The 22,498-nt window shown below is 44.3% G+C and overlaps 1 protein-coding gene across 8 annotated transcripts in view; it reads right to left on the bottom strand.

Moving 5' to 3' along the window:
• Positions 1-22,498, bottom strand: part of ralgapa1 (Ral GTPase activating protein catalytic subunit alpha 1) — a 298,072-nt gene that overhangs the window by 116,836 nt on the left and 158,738 nt on the right. For all 8 annotated transcript variants that reach the window (XM_070879109.1, XM_070879113.1, XM_070879112.1 and 5 more), the window contains 6 exons: positions 18,387-18,542; positions 17,334-17,462; positions 15,586-15,711; positions 8,394-8,452; positions 7,130-7,238; positions 6,916-7,026 (listed from right to left, as the gene is read on the bottom strand). In XM_070879109.1, coding sequence (XP_070735210.1) covers positions 6,916-7,026; positions 7,130-7,238; positions 8,394-8,452; positions 15,586-15,711; positions 17,334-17,462; positions 18,387-18,542 — 690 coding nt within the window. The remainder of the gene's footprint in view (positions 1-6,915; positions 7,027-7,129; positions 7,239-8,393; positions 8,453-15,585; positions 15,712-17,333; positions 17,463-18,386; positions 18,543-22,498) is intronic.

Genomic DNA, 22,498 nt, shown 5'->3' with positions numbered 1-22,498 from the left:
TTAAAAATATTTTAAAACAGGACTTTTTTTCCCCTATAAAGCTGAAAAGTTGAACATCTAATTTGTCTTATAAGTGGCCCAGTTACATTACATTTGGTCACATAAAGGAAGACTGTCTACTTTTATTTATTGTATTTTTGTCACTAAAAAAATGAATTATACCAATTATATATTGAAAAGTTAAATTACAACTACATAATGTGTGAATTGTTAACAGCAGAGTGGCTAGAGATATTTCTAATCTCCACTCATGTGTCAACCTTGCATGGCTGGTGGGTCCCCTTGTTAAATCTCAGGCTGCCAAAAGGAAAGTAAGGTTCTATTAATATGATCCGCACACCTGCCTCAGTCTCAATGATACAGTTTCTCAGCAGCAGGTGGAATCTGGGCTGTTGGACAGAGAAGTTCGCTGGGAATAAAAATAGTCTGCAATCACAAAGAAACTCCAACTAGTCTCGAGTGGAAATTGGAGACGGAAAAATAAATCACCCTACTCCCTTTAATTTATTCTGTATGATGGATGTTATAGATTGACAGACATGCAAAGGCCATCAACATTTTTTAATACCTAATAGTTAGTTTGATAAAACAGAGAAATGAATGACACACAAACATTGAATAATCTATTAAAGATCACAGGACGACAGAAGAAAGGCGAAAGGCAAAGAGAAAACTAGAACATGGGAAGGACATATAAACAGAAAAATGAAAATAAGAGAAACAGGAAAAAACAAGTTGTAAAAAAAGTAAGGAAAAGGTAGAACAGCAGAAATAATCTTCTGTATGTAATCCTATTTGTCAAGCAAAAAGGTTTATTTGTAAACAGATCTCATGAGGAGTCAGCGGAGCAGCTGGGTGCTGAAAACACCATCGATAGCCAGGAACTAGGCAACATTTGAACTCGGTAGGTGGGAGGGGGTAAGTTTGACATGAAAAATCAAGAAAAACACGGCAGAAGTAACGTGATGTGCATGTACAAATATCACAAAAACGGTCGAGTGGCATGCATTAGTGGAAATAAGAAGAGAGAGAACTCACAGATGCATGGAATATGAAAGCGATGATTAACAACCCGAGTTGGTCAGGGAAGTCCTCTGTAAGGTTACACATTTTCACGATCGAGGCACAGCAAGATGCCACGGACTTAAATGGTTTAAAAGAAACATTTGGGACTGTTGGGTGGGAGAAAAGAGCGCCAGCCTGGGGCAGGTGGTGACTCATAACTGATTAATGCAACTTCTGCGGTCAGGAGCAAGACCCGATTAAACATTGAGACAAAGGGTTTGATGCAATCAAGCAGAGGAGCCCATGGATTAATTGGCCGGAGGGGGAAAACCAGTTCCCTACGGAGACTACAAGTCTGCGAAAACCCAGGACAACAAAGGTTTCCACAAGGCGTGCATTTTTAGATAACGGGGCGCAAAAGATAAGGGGCTAGAACCTCCACTTTTGTGCTTATCGCCCAAAAATGGATGTTATTTCCAGCGTGATCGGTAAAAAAGGCTTTTCAGACGCTGGCTTCTTGCCCATTCTCAAAACACCTAGTCTCCATTTTTTAAAATAGGCGTTACCGCAAGCGATATCAAATGGGCGGTAGCGTTAATTTTTTTTGACTAGCTGCTGTAAAGTGTGGCCGTCCTTAGCAACGGCATGGCAACACTCGATTCCCGCGATTCAGGAGGTCAAGGGTCATTGTGACATGCGAAGAAGAGGAGACAGAGAGAGAGGGAGCTCAGAGGCACTGAAAGCGTGTGTGGCTATGGTGTGTGCTTGCTTGGCTGTTGTGGGAGGCACGAGGGAGATTCACCAGTCGCAAAAAGCCTACTAAGCACCAAGCACATAGTTGGCACCGAGTTTTGGTCCAACAAATAAGATATAACATGGAAGGGATGGAGGAGACCCTGGAGCTGGTAGCCAGGAACACTGGTGGCAGAGGGCTCCCAGTGGTCCCGGAGCACCGCACTGCACCCAAAGGTGCCACACCCCCATTGTCAACCACACAAGAGCCAGCAGCAACATCTTACTTCTGGCTCGGAGCATGTTCCCACCTCGGGACCGTCCTCTCCTGTATCCGTCCAAGCAGCGGTTCGGCCGTCAACCACCGCCTCCCTCCCCCCAATGAAGCATCGCCTGAGGAGCTCCTTGGCCAGGCGGCTTGGAGTCAGGAGGGGAAGGGATAGAGGTGGGGGGGTGGGGGAAAGTGTTGGTTTGTACAGAAATACTGATGATTTCAGACTAATGTTTGGTTTAAATTTTTTTTATTTAACAAAACCTTGTTGCTGTTGCATATTGGCTCAGATAGCTGCACCGTTACACACTGGTGATTCCTTATCAAAGGGTATAATGACAACTTCAATCAACTTAAACTTTAACTGTCACTAAGGTGATGCCCACCATTGATGTATGACCTGCACACCCAGCAGTGTCACAGCCTTGTAAATAACACTAACGTTCTTTCAGGCAAAGCGATCATTTATGAGCTCCTGACGTAAGGCTATCATGCCACCATGGGCCCTTTCATGCGGTCTATATGGGGGGGCAGGGGCATGGCTTCAGCGTCAGCCTGATTGTCTGGGCCAATGTCAGCGTCCGCCTCCTTGTCCTCCTCTTCCTCTCTCTGGTGAGGTAGACTGTCAGACTCATCAGGCAATTCTTGTCCCCTCCTGATAGCCAAGTTGTGCTGCATGAAGCACACCACCACGAATTGAGCTACCTGCTCAGAGTGGTATTGGAGCTCGCCTCCCGAGTGGTCCAGGCATCTAAAGCGCTGCTTAAGCATTCCAATGGTTTTCTCCACAATATTGCAAGTTACTCTGTGGCTCTCGTTGTATCACCTCTCGGCTTCAGTGTGGGTGTCATGCAGGGGGATCATCAGCCAGGTGGCGAGGCCATATCCTTTGTCACCAAGCATCTAGCATTGACCTTGTGGCTGATTGTTAAACAAGTCAGATACAGTGCTCTCATGCAGGATGTGAGCATCATGGATGCTGCCTGGAAATTGAGCATTCACTGCCAGTATAATTTGCTGGTGGTCGACAACCAGTTGGACATTCAGGGAGTGGAATCCCTTGCGGTTCCTGAAAACCTCAGCATCCTGAAAAGGTGCCCGCATCGCGATGTGCATACAGTCTATTGTTCCCTGCACCTTGGGGAAGTTTGCAATTCTGGAGCATCCTAGAGCCCTCTCACTCTGTGCCTCCCTGGTCATAGGGAAGCTGATCAAGTCCCTCCTGCGTGCGTACAGGGCTTCAGTGACCTGTCTAATGCAGCGACGTGTGGCATGCTGAGAAAGTCCGCAAATGTGGACTGAAAAGAACCCGAGGCGTAGAACGACAGTGCCGCGGTGACTTTGACCTCGATGGACGGTGCAGTACTGATGGTGCTGGCAGGCTGCAGATCTGCCCTCATCAGCTGGCATACCTCAGTGATAACCTCTTTGTGGAAGCGCAGTCTCTGAAGGCAGGTGGTGTCCGGCAAATCAAGGTAAGAATGCTTTTCCTTGTACTTGCGGGGGTGTAATGTCTGGTCCTCCTCATCAGTCTGTCACATCTTACATCGGGCACGTGGAGCTTTCCTCCGGCGATGTCGAGTCTGCTGCATGTAATTGGTCAAGAGAGGGTGAGAAAGGACAGGCCCCACTGCAGTAGCTCTCTGTTTTCCACCGATTGGTCACAAACAAGGAATGTCCCGATGAAGACACCTATTCAATTCCAATCGGTCACTGTATGGTCAAGATGTTTTTAAGGTGTTCACATCAACTCCAACGACCTGTAGAATACATCCGAACTCCGACGAGAGTGAAGCACAGCAGCCTTTTAAAGGATGTGATATGTGATCTAGAACATGGTGTCCATAACACTGTGATTAGTTCCCGTTAGTTCCACTTTTTCTGGGCGTTTTTTTGGGCGAGCGATATTGTGGGTGATGTGTGTGCGAGGTGGTGAAATTGACGCTGGGCGATCTCATGGCCGCTAGTTGCAGTAAATATGCTCTTTACGGCAAAAAAAAATGGGCGGGCGTTAATATTGAATCTCGGTGTTAAATCAGTGCGGAAAATAACGGCGGGCGATATTATGGGCATTGGTTTCACCCATTTTGCTGATTCCACCCCAAAAAAGTGGGCGGGCGGTAAGATTTTTCCCCGGCGTAAAGCACATGCGGAAAATAACGCACCACGATAAGTTTCCTAAAAATGCCCGTCAGTTTCCATTTTGTGCCAAAATGGGCGATATATGGGCTTTGTACGTCATTTCAGCGGTAAAATGGGCATTACGCACGCAAAAAAAGTTGAAGTTCTAGCCCAAGGAGTTATCTTTTGCCCTATCAATTCCGTGTGCAAATTGTGGCCATCCAAACAAATCCAGACCCATCAAGAGCCAGCAAGACTCATCCAGATGCATTAACTGGAAAGCGGCCCAGCAGATGTATTCATCAAATGGATATATATGTAAGAGCTAAGAACAACAGTTCAGAACGAGAAGGAGAACATCGGCGAGAAACATCAGAGAGGAACAACAGGTCGAAGAAACACCTCAGTACAGCAGGTCAAAGGAACAACGACCACAAAGCAGCAGCGGGGACCCAACACCATCCCTAGCTCCACGAGCCTACAATCGACAACAGCAACAACTGGCTGGATGGGTGATTGTATGTCTTTGATCAATCTCTAAGAAGTCTTGTTCTGTAATTTTTAGTTGTTTTTTGTGTAATAAACTAACAGTTGGGTTTAAGCTTAAACTTTGCATTACGTGGAGTCCTTCCTGTAATTCTCGAGGTCTATGAATTAAAAGAGAGTGGAAAACGAACATCCTATACTCTATAAAATATACAAGCTTCAGGAACAGAGAAAAAACAAATCTAAGACATCTTAACAGAGGAGCAAGCCTCCCTAGTGAAAATTATGGGAGGTACTTGTAAGATGGCGTAAGTAATCATAGGCCCAAATTTGGCCCACCCGTTTTTTCAGCGCATTCACTGGAGATGCACCGACTTCGTAGGGTGAAAATGGCACCAAAAAGATCTCCCCGGATTCTGCCCATTCTGTTGACTCTCCCGGGGCTTGGTGCGGTGTGGCCAGTGGATTGGGGGGCGGAGCTAGGGCCCTGCGCATGAAAGAATGCTGGCAGTTGTCCGCATGCGCATTAGAGTGTTCGCGCATGCGCAGTAGCTCCTGCCGATGATGATGATGCGTGCTGCAGCGTGGGACGCGATGCGTCCCGCCTCTATCCCGGGCTGAGTGGCCTGCCGCACAGTAACGAGAGAAGTCTGCCTTCTTCTAAAGCACTTGGTTCTTTTGTTGGCTGCCTGCATTATATTCTACACACAACTTGAAGACTTGAGGACATTGCCTTGCAAAGGTTCAGATAGAATTGTTTAATAAGTTTGAATGGGGGTGGGTGTGGTGGGAAGCAGGGGAGAACAGTTTTGATGGGGGGGGGGGGGATTGAATATTGATCCGGGGGGGGAAGTTTTGATCCTGTGGGGGTGGGAGGTGGTGATAACTGTGTAGCCCGTAATTTTAATGAGCTTACTCAAGACTTTCCTTATGATGAAAATACTTTCCTACATAAGAATTCCGAGCAGGAGGTACTTCTATTTTTTATTTGTATATTTTGAAAAAATGATGTAAATATGTTGTCTCTTTACTTCTTTTATTTTTGTAATTTAAGCTTCCATGAATGCTTCTATTGTATAGTAAATTAACTTTGAGAAGTTTGCCATATGATGTCCTGTATAGCTGTTTGATCCTATTCATATTCTTTAGTCAAGTAATTTCTTAACTCTCCGCAAGGATTTTCTGTGCGGCCACAAGTGGCCACATACGCTAGCCTAAGTTAGTTTGGACTAACTATTAGCTGTCCAAAGTGGCCTAAATGGCCAAAACGAGCGTAGGTGGCTGGTAATGCCCCCTTTTGAAAAAAAATGAAACTAAACTAAAAAAATCCTAACTAACTCACTTACACTGGCGCAAATTGAATGTGCAAAATGGGGATTTTTAAGATACTCCAGAAAAATCAAGTTGCTCAAAAAAAAACGGAGCAATTCCTGGGCAATTTTGAGCCCTCTGTGGGTAAATTTAGTGATTTGTTGATCTTTTGTATTCGCAATGTTATTTTTAATATTAATGTCTAATGAATGTGTGACACACACATAGTAGGTGCAACATTTTTGATTTAATATTATGAACAGTAGGAAGTTTGAGGGCCAATTTATACCACTGATTTGTGTTGCCAAGTTAGCATCCAATTTATCATCTCCTTCAAACCAGCGTTTTCACTTTAAAAGTTTTATGAAAAACAAATGCCTCCTGAAAGTCACAATACCTCCTAATCTTCATTAAATTTGCTTAGTCCATCATTTTTAGCAACTTTTACTGTATTTGTTACAAGAAAACCAAAATTGTTTAAATCTTTTAAAACAATCTTGTTTTTTCTTATAACCCAACTTATAGCAACATCCAAGAACTCTGTATTCCTCCAGCTCTGGCCTTCCTCACATCTCTCACTCCCTTCATCCCACCATTGGCAGCCATGCCTTCAGGAGCCTAGGCCTTAATTACCTCTATAAACCTTTCCACCTCATCACCTCCCTCTCCTTCTTTAAGACCCTTTCTTAAAACCTACCTCTTTGACAAAGCTTTTTAGTTACCCTTCCTAATATCTCCCTATTTTGGCTCGGTGTCAATTTTTGCCAGTTTACTCTCCTGTGAAGCACATTGGGATATTTTCCTATGTTAAAGGCACTATATAAATGCAAATTGTTATTATCCCTGGTATGCTAACCAACCATTTATTCAATGCCAGCATACATAGCCAGTAGAAAACAAACTTAACTGGCTACTCCAATAAACCTAACTAGCTGAGAATACTTTTACAGGCTAATATCCAATAAGTAGAATAAATAAATGCATCTTACCTCCAGAATTTTTTTGGGAGAATCTGGTGGATAATTCTGAAGCTTGTCCACATAATTGATCAATAAATGCAAAATATCACAAGCCACTTGTGCAACTGCTTTGTTTGGGAACTGCAAATACATTTTAACAAGTTTTATTTTGTCTTTAAAATTTTTTATACGGCTTTTTCAAAAGCTGATCGGTAACAAAAATCACTATGGAAAAATGTCTTACCTTTAAGGTTACACAGATTACATTTAGAGCATCTTTGATTTGAGGATGGTGAGTACCATGTACCAATTCTTCACAAAGCCAAATACCAAGGCTGCAAAGTGCAACACATCTGAAAAAGAGATAGTAGTGCACATTATGGGCCTGAATTTGTGGTCGAAGGTTTCCCACGGGTGAATGCCTCTGAAATAGGAACAGTGTAGGCCATACGGCCCCTCAAGCCTGCTCCGCCATTCAATAAGATCATGGCTGATCTGATCATGGCTGATCTGATCATGGTATATGGTCATGGGCACTTGAAAATCCAGGCCATAGTAAATATTAGATTTCTAGGCATGGTGATTATATACACACACATATGTAATATATAGAATATAATATATAAATATAAATATACAAATAAAAAAATATATAAAATACATAATATATAAAAAGAAATATATAATATATAATATATAATATAAAATATAATGTTGAAGTTATGAAAATATCTGAAAGCCAAGAATATTCCATTCAGAAAATAGTTACTGAAATCTTTATCTCAGGTTCAGATCATTTCAAATCAAAAACAAAGTAAACTAACCATCCTGCTATATCTGCCAGAAACAGCATACACTAAATATAATATATTAAAATCAGTAACTAGAGAATGAGACACACTACTGCACGAATATTAAAGATAAAGATATTATGGAGAAGCGCTGAACTGGATGACAGTGCTTGGTGCATGGTCCTTTTATTTCTGGATTTTGGTTTGACTCCAGTCAGACTAAACCGGTCTCCCTATTGGCCCAAAGAGTCCCATATTAAAAAAGTTAGGCCAAGCTTAACCCAGTTCTTACTATGTACAGGCTCAAAACAAATATGGCAAATGGACTAAGAGACCACAGAATTACTTGGAAATAGACATGTCACTGTGGTGCATTGGGTACTCTATTATGGTTGGGTTGAGCGGAAGGAACATTATTCTGCAGCTGGCTGTGCTGTAATTGACCAGTGAGTGCTGGATGCTAACCCCAAATGTCTGAAATAAAAATGTGTTCTATTCCTCACCCCTCGCCTTGATCAGCACCAAAATAGGCATCATAATATAAAAAACATAAGAAATAGGAGCAGGAGTGGGCCATACGGCCCCTCGAGCCTGCTCCGCCATTTAATACGATCATGGCTGATCCGATCATGGACTCAAGTCCACTTCCCTGCCCGCTCCCCATAACCCCTTATTCCCTCATTTACGTTACCAGCTATCATTATCAGAAATACTTACCTAGCTGGTCCAGAAGGTTCTTCCCTTGCTGACTTTAAAATGCTCATAATTACAAGTTCCTACGGAAACAAGTAGAGAGGATCTCGTCAAATATGTGCAGAATTATTAGTAAGCACGTAAAATTTGAAGACAACAAAATAATTGTACTTTTTGGAAATATATACATATTTAAAACTACATGTTCAATAGAACATTTTTGTATTGGTACATCAGTTAAACAGCTCTCAGCTTTAGCAGAATTATTTTCAGAAAAATAAAAAAGTAATGAAGTATTTTAAAACACAACACAACTTGAAAAAAAAACATAGTATATTCAGATTTTAAACAAGCAGATAATCCCATTTATTATGTTAAAAAGGAAAACTACAAATGTTACTACCAATTCAACTGCATTCAAGGTTACTAAAGTTTGTTCAAAAATGAAGCATATCAGAAGAAAAATGTTATGGTATTCTGCTTTCCTAAGATAGCATACTAATTACAATTCAGTAGGTTCGTAATATGCCAAAACATTCTACTTCCATGCAGGAGTAACAGATTTTATTCAGAACACTAAATCAGGTATTTTAAAAATCTCATTGAATTATATTTGAGATTTGGATGGACAACACTGGCACTTCATAACACTGTGCCAAAGGCAGTAGGATGCAATTTCACATCTGCCCTTTCCCCACATGTCAAGTTTCTAGTCTCTACTGTATTGTCAAATGAAAGTTAGGAAAGGAAAAAAACAAACTATTAAGGATGGTGAGAACTCACACACTCCCTGGACTAGTGCTCAGTACAAGCACATTACATAGGCCCAGGAGTAGTTTGCCCTTATCCCTGCTTGGCTAGAGAATGTTTTATTTATTTTTTTAATTCATTCCGGGATGTAGACATCACTAGCAAGGCCAGCATTTATTGTCCATCCTAATTGCCCTCAAGAAGGTGGTGGTGAGCCGTATTCTTGAACCACTACAGTCCTTGTGGTGAAGGTACTCCAACAGTGTTGTTAGGGAGGGAGTTCTAGAATTTTGACCCAGCGACGAGGAAGGAACGGTGATATATTTCCAAGTCAGGATGGTGTGTAACTTGGAGGGGAACTTGCAGGTGATGGTGCTCCCATGCGCTTCCTGCCTTTATTCTTCTAGGTGGTAGGTGCTGCCGAAGAAGCCATGGCAAGTTGCTGCAGTGCATCTTATACATTTTACACACTGCAGCCATGGTGCGCCAGCGGTGGAGGGAGTGAATGTTGAAGGTGGTGGATGGGGTGCTAATCAAACAGGTTGCTTTGCCCTGGATGGTGTCAAGCTTCGAGTGCTGTGGGAGCTGCACTCATCCAGGCAAGTGGAGAGTATTCCATCACACTCCCGACTTGCTTTGTAGATGGTGGAAAGGCTTTGGGGAGCCAGGAGGTGAGACATGCCGCAAAATACCCAGCCTTTGACCCGCTCGTGTTGCCTCTTGTGGCTGGTCCAGCTAAGTTTCTGGTCAATGGTGACCCCCAGGATGTTGATGAAGGGGGATTCACCAATGGTAATGTCACTGAATATCAAGGGGAGGTGGTTAGACTCTCACTTGTTGGAGATGGTCATTGCCTGGCACTTGTGTGGTGCGAATGTTACTTGCCACTTATCAGCCCAAGCCTGAATGTCATCCAGGTCTTGCTCCATGCGGGCATGGACAGCTTCATCATCTGAGGGGTTGCGAATGGAACTGAACACTGTGCAATCATCAGCGAACATCCTCACTTCTGACCTCATGATGGAGGGAAGATCACTGATGAAGCAGCTGAAGATGGTTGGGTCTAAGGTCCTGGGACTAGAATGATTGACCTCCAACAACTAAAACCATCTTCCTTTGTGCTAGGTATGACTCCAGCCAGTGGAGAGTTTTCCCTGATTCGCATTCACTTCAATTTTACTAGGGCGCCTTGATGCCACACTTGGTCAAATGCTGCCTTGATGTCAAGGGCAGTCACTCTCCTCACCTCTGGAATTTATTAACTCTTTTGTCCATGTATGGACCAAGGCTGTAATGAGGTCTGGAGCCGAGTGGTCCTGGTGGAACCCAAACTGAGCATCGGTGAGCAGGTTATTGGTGAGTAAGTGCTGCTTGATAGCCCTGTTGACAACACCTTCCATCACTTTGCTGATTATTGAGAGTAGACTGATAGGAAGGTAATTAGCCAGATTGGATATAGGTGTTGGGTGAATGGTCCGTAAGTTCACGGATGATGCAAGAATAACTTACATTTATATAGCGCCTTTAACATAGTAAAATGTTCCATTGTGCTTCTAGGAGGGTTATCAAGACAAAATTTGACACTGAGCCACAAGACGAGATATTAGGATAGGTGGCCAACAGCTTGGTCAAAGAGTACGAACATTTGAGAGTGTATTGGGCTTGTGGAAGAGAACAAAAATCTGGTAAACGGTATTTAATCTGGATAAGTAGTGTTGTGCAGGAGCAACACCAAGTACACTTACAGTTGACATGGAATATAATTGAAATCTGTTGAAAGAGAAAAAGATTTTGCTGTTACAGCTCATAATTCAGTAAAACTTGATGACCAATGCTGAGAAGCCGTAGCCAGCGTAAACAGGGTATTGAATTGTATTAATAGAACATGGCTGCTGGTGGGTACAGGTTGTCTAATCACGATGCTTAGCCCATCACAACTGTGTGGATGCAGGCTTCATGAACTAGATGGTTCTTTCCTGCCCGTCATTTTTGTATATTCGTACGCAAGTGGTTAAGGAGGGAATTTGAGAGCTCAAAAGATGAGAGCTCAAGAGTCTAGACGGGTCAAGGCATGGCTTCCATTGTTGAGACGAAGGAAGGAGGGATGAACAAGGGGAGAGTTGTAGTGTTGCAGGAGTTTACAGTGGTGGGGAGGGGCGAGGTGAACATGAGGACGTGAATTTTAAATTGGAAGTGTAAGCCAATGTAGGTCAGCGAGGGCAGGACAGGATATGAGAAGCAAAGTTTTAGATGATCTGAAGTTTAGAAGGTTAAGGACAGGAGGTCAGCCAGGAGAGCAATGGAAGAGTCAGATCTGGAGGTAACAAAGGCATGGACGAGGGTTTCATCAGCAAATGTGCTGAAACAGGGGTGGAGGCGGGCGATGTTACAGAGGTGGATAGAAAGTATATGGGATCAGAAGCTCTGCTTGGGGACAAACAGGATGCCAAGGTTTTGAAAAATCTGGTTCACCCGAAACAGCCAGTGGCTAGGGAGGGGAACAGATATGGTGTGAAAGTACATACTTTTGTGATGGCTGACTGTTCCCGTTTTCCAACATTTAAGTGGAGGAAATTGCAGCTCATCCAAGGCAGGATGTCTGACAATACAGAGGCAGTGCAGGAGTCGAGACAGGTGGTGGAGAGATAGAGCTGGTCGTCATCATGTGGAAGCTGACCCATGTCTTCAGATGATGTTGCCAAGGGGCAGTATGTAGACGAGGATGGGAACAGGGTCCAAGGATAGATGTTTGAGGGACTCCAGAGGGGTGGGAAGAGAAACCATTGGTGAAGATGATCAGATAGGCAAGAATGGAAACAAGTAAGGGAAGTCCCACTCAGCTAAACAATGGAGAGGTGTTGGAGGAGGATGGTATGGTTAACTGAGTCAGGAAGATTGAGAAGAATGAGGAAGTATATAGTGCATGACAGGCAGTCATAGAGAATGACATTTATGACTTTTGATTGCTGCCATAGCACTGAAATGGGCTCAGTGAAAACCTGATTGGAGATTCAAACATCAAGATGCAGGAAAGACAGGCATTGATTTGGGAGGTGACAACATATTCAAGGACTTCAGAGAGGAAGAGGAGATTGCGCACTAGTTTTCATGGTTAGAAGATTCAAGAGCAGATTTTTTGGGGGACGAAGGGGAATGATGATGGTGGTTTTGAAAGGGAGGGGGGGGGACAGTGGCTGAGCAGAGGGAACCATTTGCAAATGTCAGCTAGCACAAGAGCCAGGAAGGGAAGTTGGATGGTCAATAGTTTCATTGGAATGGAGTCATGGGACCAGGAGATGAGTCTCATGGACAAAATGGGTTTGATGACAGCGTGAGGGGATAGGAGAGAATCTAGAGAAAGATGCATTTTGAGGACTAGGACAGAGAAGCTTTTTGAGAGGTTTGGCTTAGTGGGAAAGCAGAGGCAGCTGATTGGATGGTCTCAATCTTGGTTACAAATTAATCAATGAGTTCCTTGCACTTGTTGGAAGCAAGAGTGGAGGGGTGACAATTTAAGAAGATAGTTGGTAGTTGAACAAAAAAGCTGGGGGTTATTTTTGCTCTCCAAGGTGATCCTGGAGTAGTGAGCAGTTTTTGCAAGGGGAACAAGGCCCAATAATACTTAGTATGCTCTAGCCAAAGCTGCTGATGGACAGCTAAAAGAGATGTGCCCGGTAGGCTTATGCCTGCGTTCCTTGGACTTGAGGGAGTGAAGACAGGGCACATACTGGGGAAAAGAAAGAGACTTGCATTTATATGGCACTTTTCACAACCTCAGGAAGTCCCAAAGTGTTTTACGGTGTAGTCAGTGTTGTAATGTAGGAAGCTCGGCAGCCAATTTGCGCACAGCAAGCTCCCAAAAACAGCAATGTGATAATCTGCTTTTTTGATGTTGATTGCGGGACGAATATTGGCCAGAACTTCGGAGATAACTTCCCTGCTCTTCTTCCAAATAGTGCCATGGGGTCTTTTACATCATCCAAACGACGGCATCTCCAACAGTGTAGCACTCCCTCTGCACTGTACTGGAACGTCAGCCGAGATTTTTGTGCTCAAGTCTCTGGAGTGGGACTTGAACCCCCAACCTTCTGACTCAGAGGCGAGGGTGCTACCAACTGAGCCACAGCGGACACTTGGAGGATGCAGTTCTCCCTTCTCCTTTCTTTATTTTCTTTTCACAGAAAGTGGGATAAACCGCTTGAAAGAAAGCAATCACTGGCATCACATAAGCATTTCTGCCAGGACTGAATAGACCAGTGTTTGAAAGATACTGCAACTTCAATATGGAGAAATTAAACAAATACAGCCATTGCTAGTGATAGTTGGTACTATGTACAGGTGCAGCATTGAGAATCCGGAGTTCCGGAATCTGTAACGTTCCAGAATCCAGACCGATTGGTGCAGGGCCGTCCAGAATCCGTAAAATGTTCCGGAAGCCGGACCCGATGACCCTGCCGACCTCGTGGCCCGCTGCTGCCCAACTTCCGGCCTCATCCTGCTCCACCGCCGCTGCCCTTATCTCAGTGCCTCTTCGCCAGTCTGCCCAAACACCTCCCTGCCGGGGGCCACCCGACAATATCCTCGGCGGGACTGGTCCACCCGACAACCTCTTCCTCAGCAGTGCCCGCCCGACAACATCCTCGGTGGGGCTGGCCCGCCTGAATACCTCCTCAGCGGGGCCCGCCCGACGACATCCTCGGTGGGGCTGGCCCGCCTGAATACCTCCTCAGCGGGGCCCACCCGACAACATCCTCGGTGGGGCTGGCCCGCCTGAATACCTCCTCAGCGGGGCCCGCCCGACAACATCCTCGGTGGGGCTGGCCCGCCTGAATACCTCCTCAGCGGGGCCCACCCGACAACATCCTCGGTGGGGCTGGCCCGCCTGAATACCTCCTCAGCGGGGCCCACCCGACGACATCCTCGGTGGGGCTGGCCCGCCTGAATACCTCCTCAGCGGGGCCCACCCGACAACATCCTCGGTGGGGCTGGCCCGCCTGAATACCTCCTCAGCAGTGCCCGCCCGACAACATCCTCGGTGGGGCTGGCCCGCCTGAATACCTCCTCAGCGGGGCCCGCCCGACGACATCCTCGGTGGGGCTGGCCCGCCTGAATACCTCCTCAGCGGGGTCCGCCCGACGACATCTTTCTTGGCGGGGCCCGCCCGACGACATCCTTGGTGGGGTCAGACGGCCCGAACAGCTCTTCAGCAGGAATCCCCCCACCCCTCTCCCTTTCTGACATTCCAAAATCTGGAAATACTCGGACCTAGGCTTGGGTGTTTCCGGATTCGTGACACAGTAAACAAATCGAAAATCCGGAAAAGCCTGGAATCCGGACCGGCCTCAGTCCCAAGGGTTCTGGATTTTAGGCGCTGCACCTGTACTTTTAAAGTTCATGTTGATAATTTGTTCTTCAATTTGAGAGACCAACCAATGCAAGGATTCAATAACTGGTGCCTTCCATCATGTTTGTATTATTTGCTGTAACAGATCAGATCCACAGGATGCCAAAACAAAACTGTTGATGGGGTGGCAACAACACTGCAGCATTGCTTGTTGAAGATCTATACTATTTAATCATATGCTCGTTACTAGTGGCAGTTAATTTGATTAAAGATTTTCGTTACAGTTTTAAATTGTTAATTTGTGGGTTCTAGTGCCAAAAGGGGGCACTTGTTTAAGTTTCTACTAAAATAGTTGCAGAGTCTGAACCAGGAAGTGCAAGTTCGAAGAATTAGTTCAATGCCAAATCATTTACAGAAAGCAAAATAAAGAGGGGGAAATGAAAGATGGGATTGAGAGAGAGAGAGAGAGAGAGAGAGAGAGAGAGAGAGAGAGAGAGAAGAGACAATGAAAAAAAATTAAAAATAATAACATGTTTTAATTTTTTCAAATCTCCAACAATAATTAAAATCTGAAGAAATAAGACGCTACACTTGTAAAAAGTTAATTTTCAGTGCCAGAGAGGTTGTTTGGCAGCAATTAAGACCTAGTACACCATTAATAATTTACTTACACTGGAATGGACAAGCCCCAACTTTTTCTGGAAAGTTTAGTGGGTATCTATCACACAAGTACCGCAACTTCATGCCTTTCTATGTGTTTCAATGCCGAGGCTCTTGGGGAAATTTCTGGAGGAGCAGGGTAACTCAGACAGCAACTTCCTGATTTCCACATTTAACTGCGCATGTGTGGGTGCCGGAAGTTGTTGTCCAATTTACACTTTAATAATGGTGAGCGCTGATAGCCTCACTGTTATTTGGACAGCAAAATCCGGGTCATTAATTTTGATTTGGCCAAGCATAGAACAAAGGAATATACAGAATATACCTGGCATATAATGGATTTGAGAAAAGACATCGCACTACTTCACTGGGTGTTTTGGGGGAAGAGAGTGTGGAAGGAAAAAGAACAATGATTTGGTGACAATCAAACATATTTAGCAACATTTGCACCAGAAACCTTACCTTAACATCATCACATTTTGTTGACAAAATGTCAGTAAGAGAAGGCTGTAATGTAGGGAGGTCATCATATAAATTTGGGAAACAGACTAAAGAGCCCAGTAGAATCTGAGCTTCTACTCTTGGAGCCTGAAATGAAACAAGGGTAAATTTAGAAGTTCCAGGCAAACCATTGTTTTGTTAAGACAGGACAAACAAACCAGCTGAAATCGATCAATACTTAATTAAAATTTAACATTGGTCTAGATTTTCCAATAGTAATACTGACACTAATTGATCAAAATGAATGGGTTACTATTTAGCTTTTAATCGGCAAACTTCAGCTATTACATCACTGCAAATCTACAGGTTTAATAACTAATTAGATTTAAAGCGAAAGAAGAAATAGTTTGGTGGAGCTTTACTTTGGTAAATTGATGGTGGCGGAAAGGGTCATTGTCTTTTTCATACTTTCTATTTAGTACTTTACTGTAGAATTGAAACAATGCTTTCAAGTAAATTAGATTTTTTTTTTTGGTTTCTTGATTTGTTTCTCTTCTCACCCCATCTCTACTGACAGTAGTGACTCATGCTGTCACCAAAGTTGCCATTTTTCACGATTTCCGAGACAGCAAGGGTTATTAGACTATTTGATCAATCATGGAGGAGCTTCACAGCCAAACTCGATCCAGTCATCAAAATTCATTTTTATATTATAATACACAATATATCACATATATTTTTTAAAAAATCACAACAAAAATACACTGAGCAGGGGTCATTGAATAACAATCAACAAAGACTCCAGCCAATCATCCCTCGCTTTGCATAAGAATGCCAAGGCCAATTGTAGTATTTTCAGCAGTAACCTTGCTGAGACGAGCTAACTTAGTACAGATCAGAGATCAAATCTGAGATGTTCCTGGACTGTACAGCTCAGTACTACATCAGACTACAGTTACCCACTGAATCACCAGGGATCAACTGTAAAAAATATCTACATAATTCAGTACAATCTTAAAAAACTGGTTAAAGAAAACACATCTAGTTTGGCATTTTTATATTCGGGGAATATCTAGAAACTAGGTCTATCTAGGTATTAAGGGATATGGGCTAAAGGCGCGTTTATGGAGTTAGATCGCAGATCAGCCATTTCATTGAATGGCAGAACAGGCTGAATGGTCTACTCCTGTTCCTATGTTCCAACTGCACAAGTAAACAAAATGTATTGATCTATAGATGAAGCACATTGACTGCTCATTACAGAAGTGTATTGGAAAGAAATCCAGATGAGGCCAAATAACTGGCCAAAATCAGTGACAAATCCAGAATAACTTTTTTTTAAAACATAAAAAGAGCACTTGGAATACATCTGAATGTTTCCATTTTCAAAAGGAACACTATCGTTAGGATGCTTAAAAAGTTGGAATGAAATCTGGAGAAATACAAGTCATTGACGACCCACATTAATGTTCATTAAGGCCAAATGACAAACCCACATATAACGACTTAATTCCCTTCAAATCTTTACCTTAAAATTTAATTTTAAAATTTAATAGATCTAGATTTATCTAAATCCAGAAAATCGTGATCAGCATTTTGTTGCTGAATGTGATAATTTTTTTCTACTTTAGAACTATAAAAATTCACAGTAATGTCCATTTAATTTCCAATATAAACCAATTAACACAGTCAGCCAGCATTTCAAAAGCCCATCTTTCAGCCTTGTTTCATATCCACCAATAAAGCTAGCAATATGCTTGTTGACCTACATTGAGTGAAGAGGAGAATGTCACTTTGCTAGCAGCAACTATAAAGTCCCAAATTAGCATGGTAGCACCAGGCAACCCAATAGAAAAGAACCTCGGCGAACAGTGTTTGATGATAGTATTCACAATATCCTAAAGAAAGTTTTTAAAAATAGTATTAAAACAGAAGACAACTGAAATGGACACAATCAATGTCCCCAATATGATATAAATTAAATACAACAATGCAAGTCACCAAAATATAAAATTGCACGTGAGTTTCACCTGATACAAACCAAAAAAGCATTAAGAATTTCTCTCATTTCGATTGTTACTTATTAAAAATTAATCAAGATTTGAAGACAATGTAAGATTTCTCTAATAAAATGTAACATTAATTCTTCATTTCGACATTGACTAGTATTTCACTTGGAATGCAGTTTTTGATGCCCACATCAAACTAATTGCAGCAATGATTTGCTAATTGTTGTAACACAGCAAATGTACTGAAGCAATACATCACACAAGTTACAAGATTTATACACATTACCAGCAATGAAAAGAGAAAGAGAGACTTCAGTGATTTATGTTGCAGTACATTTATTTTTACCCCATCACTCCCAGCAAATTTGCAGTATTTTCTTGGGTTTAAGCAATTTCATTTATTTGTTTTTTCTTCCCTTCTCTATTACTTCCAAGTCTTTTTCTTAATGATTTAAATGATAATAAAATATGTTTTCTCCCCATTACTTCTCACTTATAGTACCTGCTGGAGCAGCCATTTGTACAGCACCTTCAAGATGAATAATTAAAACCTTGAACAGATGGTCATTTGCCCTGGTCTAGGCCTGACTGACTTATCTTGAGTACTGCAACAAAACACCTCATAAACCTATATGTCCAGCTGCAGTACAAACATCAGTCCCCAAACCTCCAACTAAAAAGAAAAAAACCCCATACCAGACAGCACCATTAACTTGTAAACTTTAAAATGAACAGCTCAAACTTTATACAACTCTGTAAATAGATGTCATTAAAATTGGTGAACAGATGTTAAAGAGAAACAAAAAAACTTACCTGATCAAGATTTAAGAGTCCACTGTGCATTATATTATAGAAGTGAACCAGGAAATCAGAATTAGGTGAAACATCTTGACGCCGTTTCATAATTTTGCAGATAAGCTTATATGCATGCAGCTTTCCTTGCTTGTACTTCTCTGGTAATGATGTTGCCTAAATTAGAATAAAAATTTAGTATTAAATATTAGGTTGAGGAAAACAAAATATTTGGTTGAGGAAAATAAAATATTTTGCCAATTTATAAACCGAAAACATTACTGTTTAAATGAAGGAAAACTAGTCGAATTTATGTATAAAATGCAACTAGTGGATCTCCGATGCTCATGGATAAAGGTTATGAAAAAAAATGTGGCCCTCACCTAGTGCAGTTAGATAAATAAAACAATGCCCCTCAAGGACTATAATTACAAGAGTCAATAAATGCAAATCCTGAGTCATTATTGTGCCTCAATGTATAATAATTAGGAACAGAACAGATCAGAAACATACAAAATATACAATAGATCATGTAAATATTAGAATATATGTAAATATTAGAACAATACTTAATTTAGAGATATATCTAATTGCATAAATATTTCCAGCTATAATCAAGTTATACCACTTATCACAGTGTAATTACATCCTCTCACTACTGGCAGCCTAGCGTTTACACTGGCAGGAGGGTGTAATTCAGTGTGACAAGTTTACATAGAGTTTCCATTATAAATGTGGACTGTGCTTCCAGACACGAGTTTTTACATATTAGATATAAAAAGTATCAAATATATTAAATTATAAGTAAATACAACAACAACTTGTATTTATATAATGCCTTTAACGTACCGAAACGTCCTAAGGTGCTCCACAGGAGTATTAAGCAATAATAAAATGACACCAAACCACACAAGGAGAAATTAGGGCAGGTGACCAAAAGCTTAGACAAAGAGGTAGGTTTTAAGGAGCGTCTTGAAGGAAGAAAGCGAGGTAGAGAGGCGGAGTGTTTAGGCAGGAAATGCCAGAGTTTAGGGCCTTGACAACAGAAGGCCACCAATGGGTGCGCGATTATCATCAGGGATGCTCAAGAGGGTAGAATTAGAGGAGCACAGACATCTCGGGGGTTTGTGGGGCTGAAGAAGATTACAGAGATAGGGAGGGGCGAGGCCATGGAAGGATTTGAAACCAAGGATGAGAATTTTGAAATCGAGGCGTTGCTTAAACGGGAGCCAATGTAGGTCAGCGAAAACAGGGGTGATGGGTGTGCAGGACACGAGTTAGGACACGGGCAGCTGAGTTTTGGATCACCAAGCTTAGTAGGGTAGATTGTGGGAGGCCAGCCAGGAGTGCATTGGAATAGTTAAGTCTAATGGTAACAAAGGCAAGGATGAGGGCTTCAGCAGATGAGCTAAGGCAAGTGCGGAGACGAACAATGTTAGAGATGGAAATAGGCCGGCTTAGTTAAGCTGCAGATATGTGGTCGAAAGCTCATTTCAGGGTCAAATATGACACCAAATATCTCTCAATCTTTCTTCTAACTCTATTGGTAACTGCTTAGTCTCTACTAATCATCCTACCACCATCTCCTAATCCTGGAGCTCACCCCAGAATTTATCATACAGAAAATTATAGGGCATGAACCCATTCCATGCCCGTTTCTTGGAAATCGACACGTTCCTGGCCTGCAAGACCATTATCAGGCCGGAGCCATTGGAGGGAGCAGCGTGCGGCAGACCGGCCCGGAAATCAGGGCGGTCCCGGCCTGCAAGACCATCAGCAGGCCGGGGCCATTGAAGGGAGCAGTGTGCGGCAGCATACCACTGCAGGGAGCAGCGCACGCTGCTGCAGGGGGGCGATGGCTGCGAAGCCAGGTCACTGATTGCAGTGCGGGCAGGTACAGCAGGAGGGGCGAAGGAACGGCAAGAGTTTGCAGATGGAAGTGACCGGGGCCCAGGAGAGACATGAGTTTGGAGATCAGAAGAGGCGAGGGCCCAGGGTCAGCCCACACTGCGATATATGTGTGCGCTAGGTTCATGCAGCAGAGCTGGTCTCCAGTCATGTTGGGTAATCCTTGCCACGGGACCAAGACTTAGCTCTGTCAAGCCCATGTGCTGGCTTGTGTGCAACGGCCGCCACATGTTAAAAAAATCCACGTATAGGCTGGAATGTTGCAGGCCCTTGGCGCAGCGCAGCACAAGCTGTGAGGGGGCAAAGCCAATTACCGGCGCTGAAAACAGTGCCGGGACCTCTGCACATGCGCGCTAGAGCGTGCGTGCATGTGCAGTAGTTCCAGGCCGCCGAGACTGTGTGGGAGCGGCCCGAAGCACGCCGCTCCTAGCCCTGGCCGAATGGGCTCACTGGGGTGGCGAAGATCAGACTTGGGCCTCTCCCCTCTTTATCTTCAGCTCCTGCTCCGGCTCCCCTGTTCAGGTCTGCTCCCGCTCACCCCACCCCCGCAGTTCAGGTCTGCTCCGGCACACCCACTTCTCCCTCCTCTCCCACCCCTCCCTCCTCTCCGCCCCCCCCCTCCCTCCTCTCCCCCCCCCTCTCTCTCTCCCCTCCCCTCCCTCTCTCTTACCCCTCCCCCCTCCTCTCTCTTTCTTCCCCCTCCCCCCTCCTCTCTCCCTCTCTCTCTCTCTTCTCTCTTCCCCCTCCCCCTCCTCTCTCTCTCTCTCTCTCTCTTCCCCCTCCCCCTCCTCTCTCTCTCTCTCTCTCTCTCTCCCCCCTCCCCCTCCTCTCTCTCCCCCCTCCCCCCTCCTCTCTCTCTCTCTCTCCCCCCTCCCCCCTCCTCTCTCTCTCTCTCTCTCCCCCCTCCCCCCTCCTCTCTCTCTCTCTTCCCCCTCCCCCCTCCTCTCTCTCTCTCTTCCCCCTCCCCCCTCCTCTCTCTCTCTCTTCCCCCTCCCCCCTCCTCTCTCTCTCTTCCCCCTCCCCCCTCCTCTCTCTCTTTACCCCCTCCCCCCTCCTCTCTCTCTCTTCCCCCTCCCCCCTCCTCTCTCTCTCTCTTCCCCCTCCTCTCTCTCTCTTCCCCTTCCCCCCCTCCTCTCTCTCTTCCTCCCCTCCTCTCTCTCTTCCCCCCTCCTCTCTCTCTCTCTTCCCCCCTCCTCTCTCTCTCTCTTCCCCCCTCCTCTCTCTCTCTCTCTTCCCCCCTCCTCTCTCTCTCTCTTCCCCCCTCCTCTCTCTCTCTTCCCCCCCCTCCTCTCTCTCTCTCTCTTCCCCCCCTCCTCTCTCTCTCTCTCTTCCCCCCCTCCTCTCCCTCTTCCCCCCCCTCCTCTCTCTCTCTCTCTCTTCCCCCCCTCCTCTCTCTCTCTCTCTCTTCCCCCCCTCCTCTCTCTCTTCCCTCCCCTCTTCTCTCTCTTCCCTCCCCTCTCTCTCTCTCTCTCTCTCTCTCTTCCCCCCCTCGTCTCTCTCTCTCTTCCCCCCCTCGTCTCTCTCTCTCTTCCCCCCCTCGTCTCTCTCTCTCTCTCTCGCTCTTCCCCCCCCTCCCTCTCTCTCTCTCTCTTCCCCGCCCCGCCCCCCCCTCCTCCCTCTCTTCCCCCTCTCTCTCTCTCTCTCTCTCTCTCTCTTCTCCTCTCTCTCACCTTAATGGAGAGGGAAATCAGGGATAGTATTAAAGCCAATGAAGTGGCATACAAATTGGCCAGAAATAGCAGCGAACCCAGGGACTGGGAGAAATTTAGAACTCAGCAGAGGAGGACAAAGGGTTTGATTAGGGCAGGGAAAATAGGGTACGAGAGGAAGCTTGCAGGGAACATTAAAATGGACTGCAAAAGCTTCTATAGATATGTAAAGAGAAAAAGGTTAGTAAAACAAACGTAGGCCCCCTGCAGTCAGAATCAGGGGAAATCATAATTGGGAACAAAGAAATGGCAGACCAATTGAACAAGTACTTTGGTTCAGTATTCACTGAGGAGGACACAAACAACCTTCCGGATATAAAAGGAGTCAGAGGGTCTAGTAAGAAGGAGGAACTGAGGGAAATCCTTATTAGTCTGGAAATTGTGTTGGGGAAATTGATGGGATTGAAGGCCGATAAATTCCCAGGGCCTGATGGACTGCATCCCAGAGTACTTAAGGAGGTGGCCTTGGAAATAGCGGATGCATTGACAGTCATTTTCCAACATTCCATAGACTCT

This window comes from Pristiophorus japonicus, chromosome 4 (assembly GCF_044704955.1).
Source record: "Pristiophorus japonicus isolate sPriJap1 chromosome 4, sPriJap1.hap1, whole genome shotgun sequence".
Classification (NCBI taxonomy): domain Eukaryota; kingdom Metazoa; phylum Chordata; class Chondrichthyes; family Pristiophoridae; genus Pristiophorus; species Pristiophorus japonicus.
This window is presented reverse-complemented; position numbering and strand designations above follow the sequence as displayed.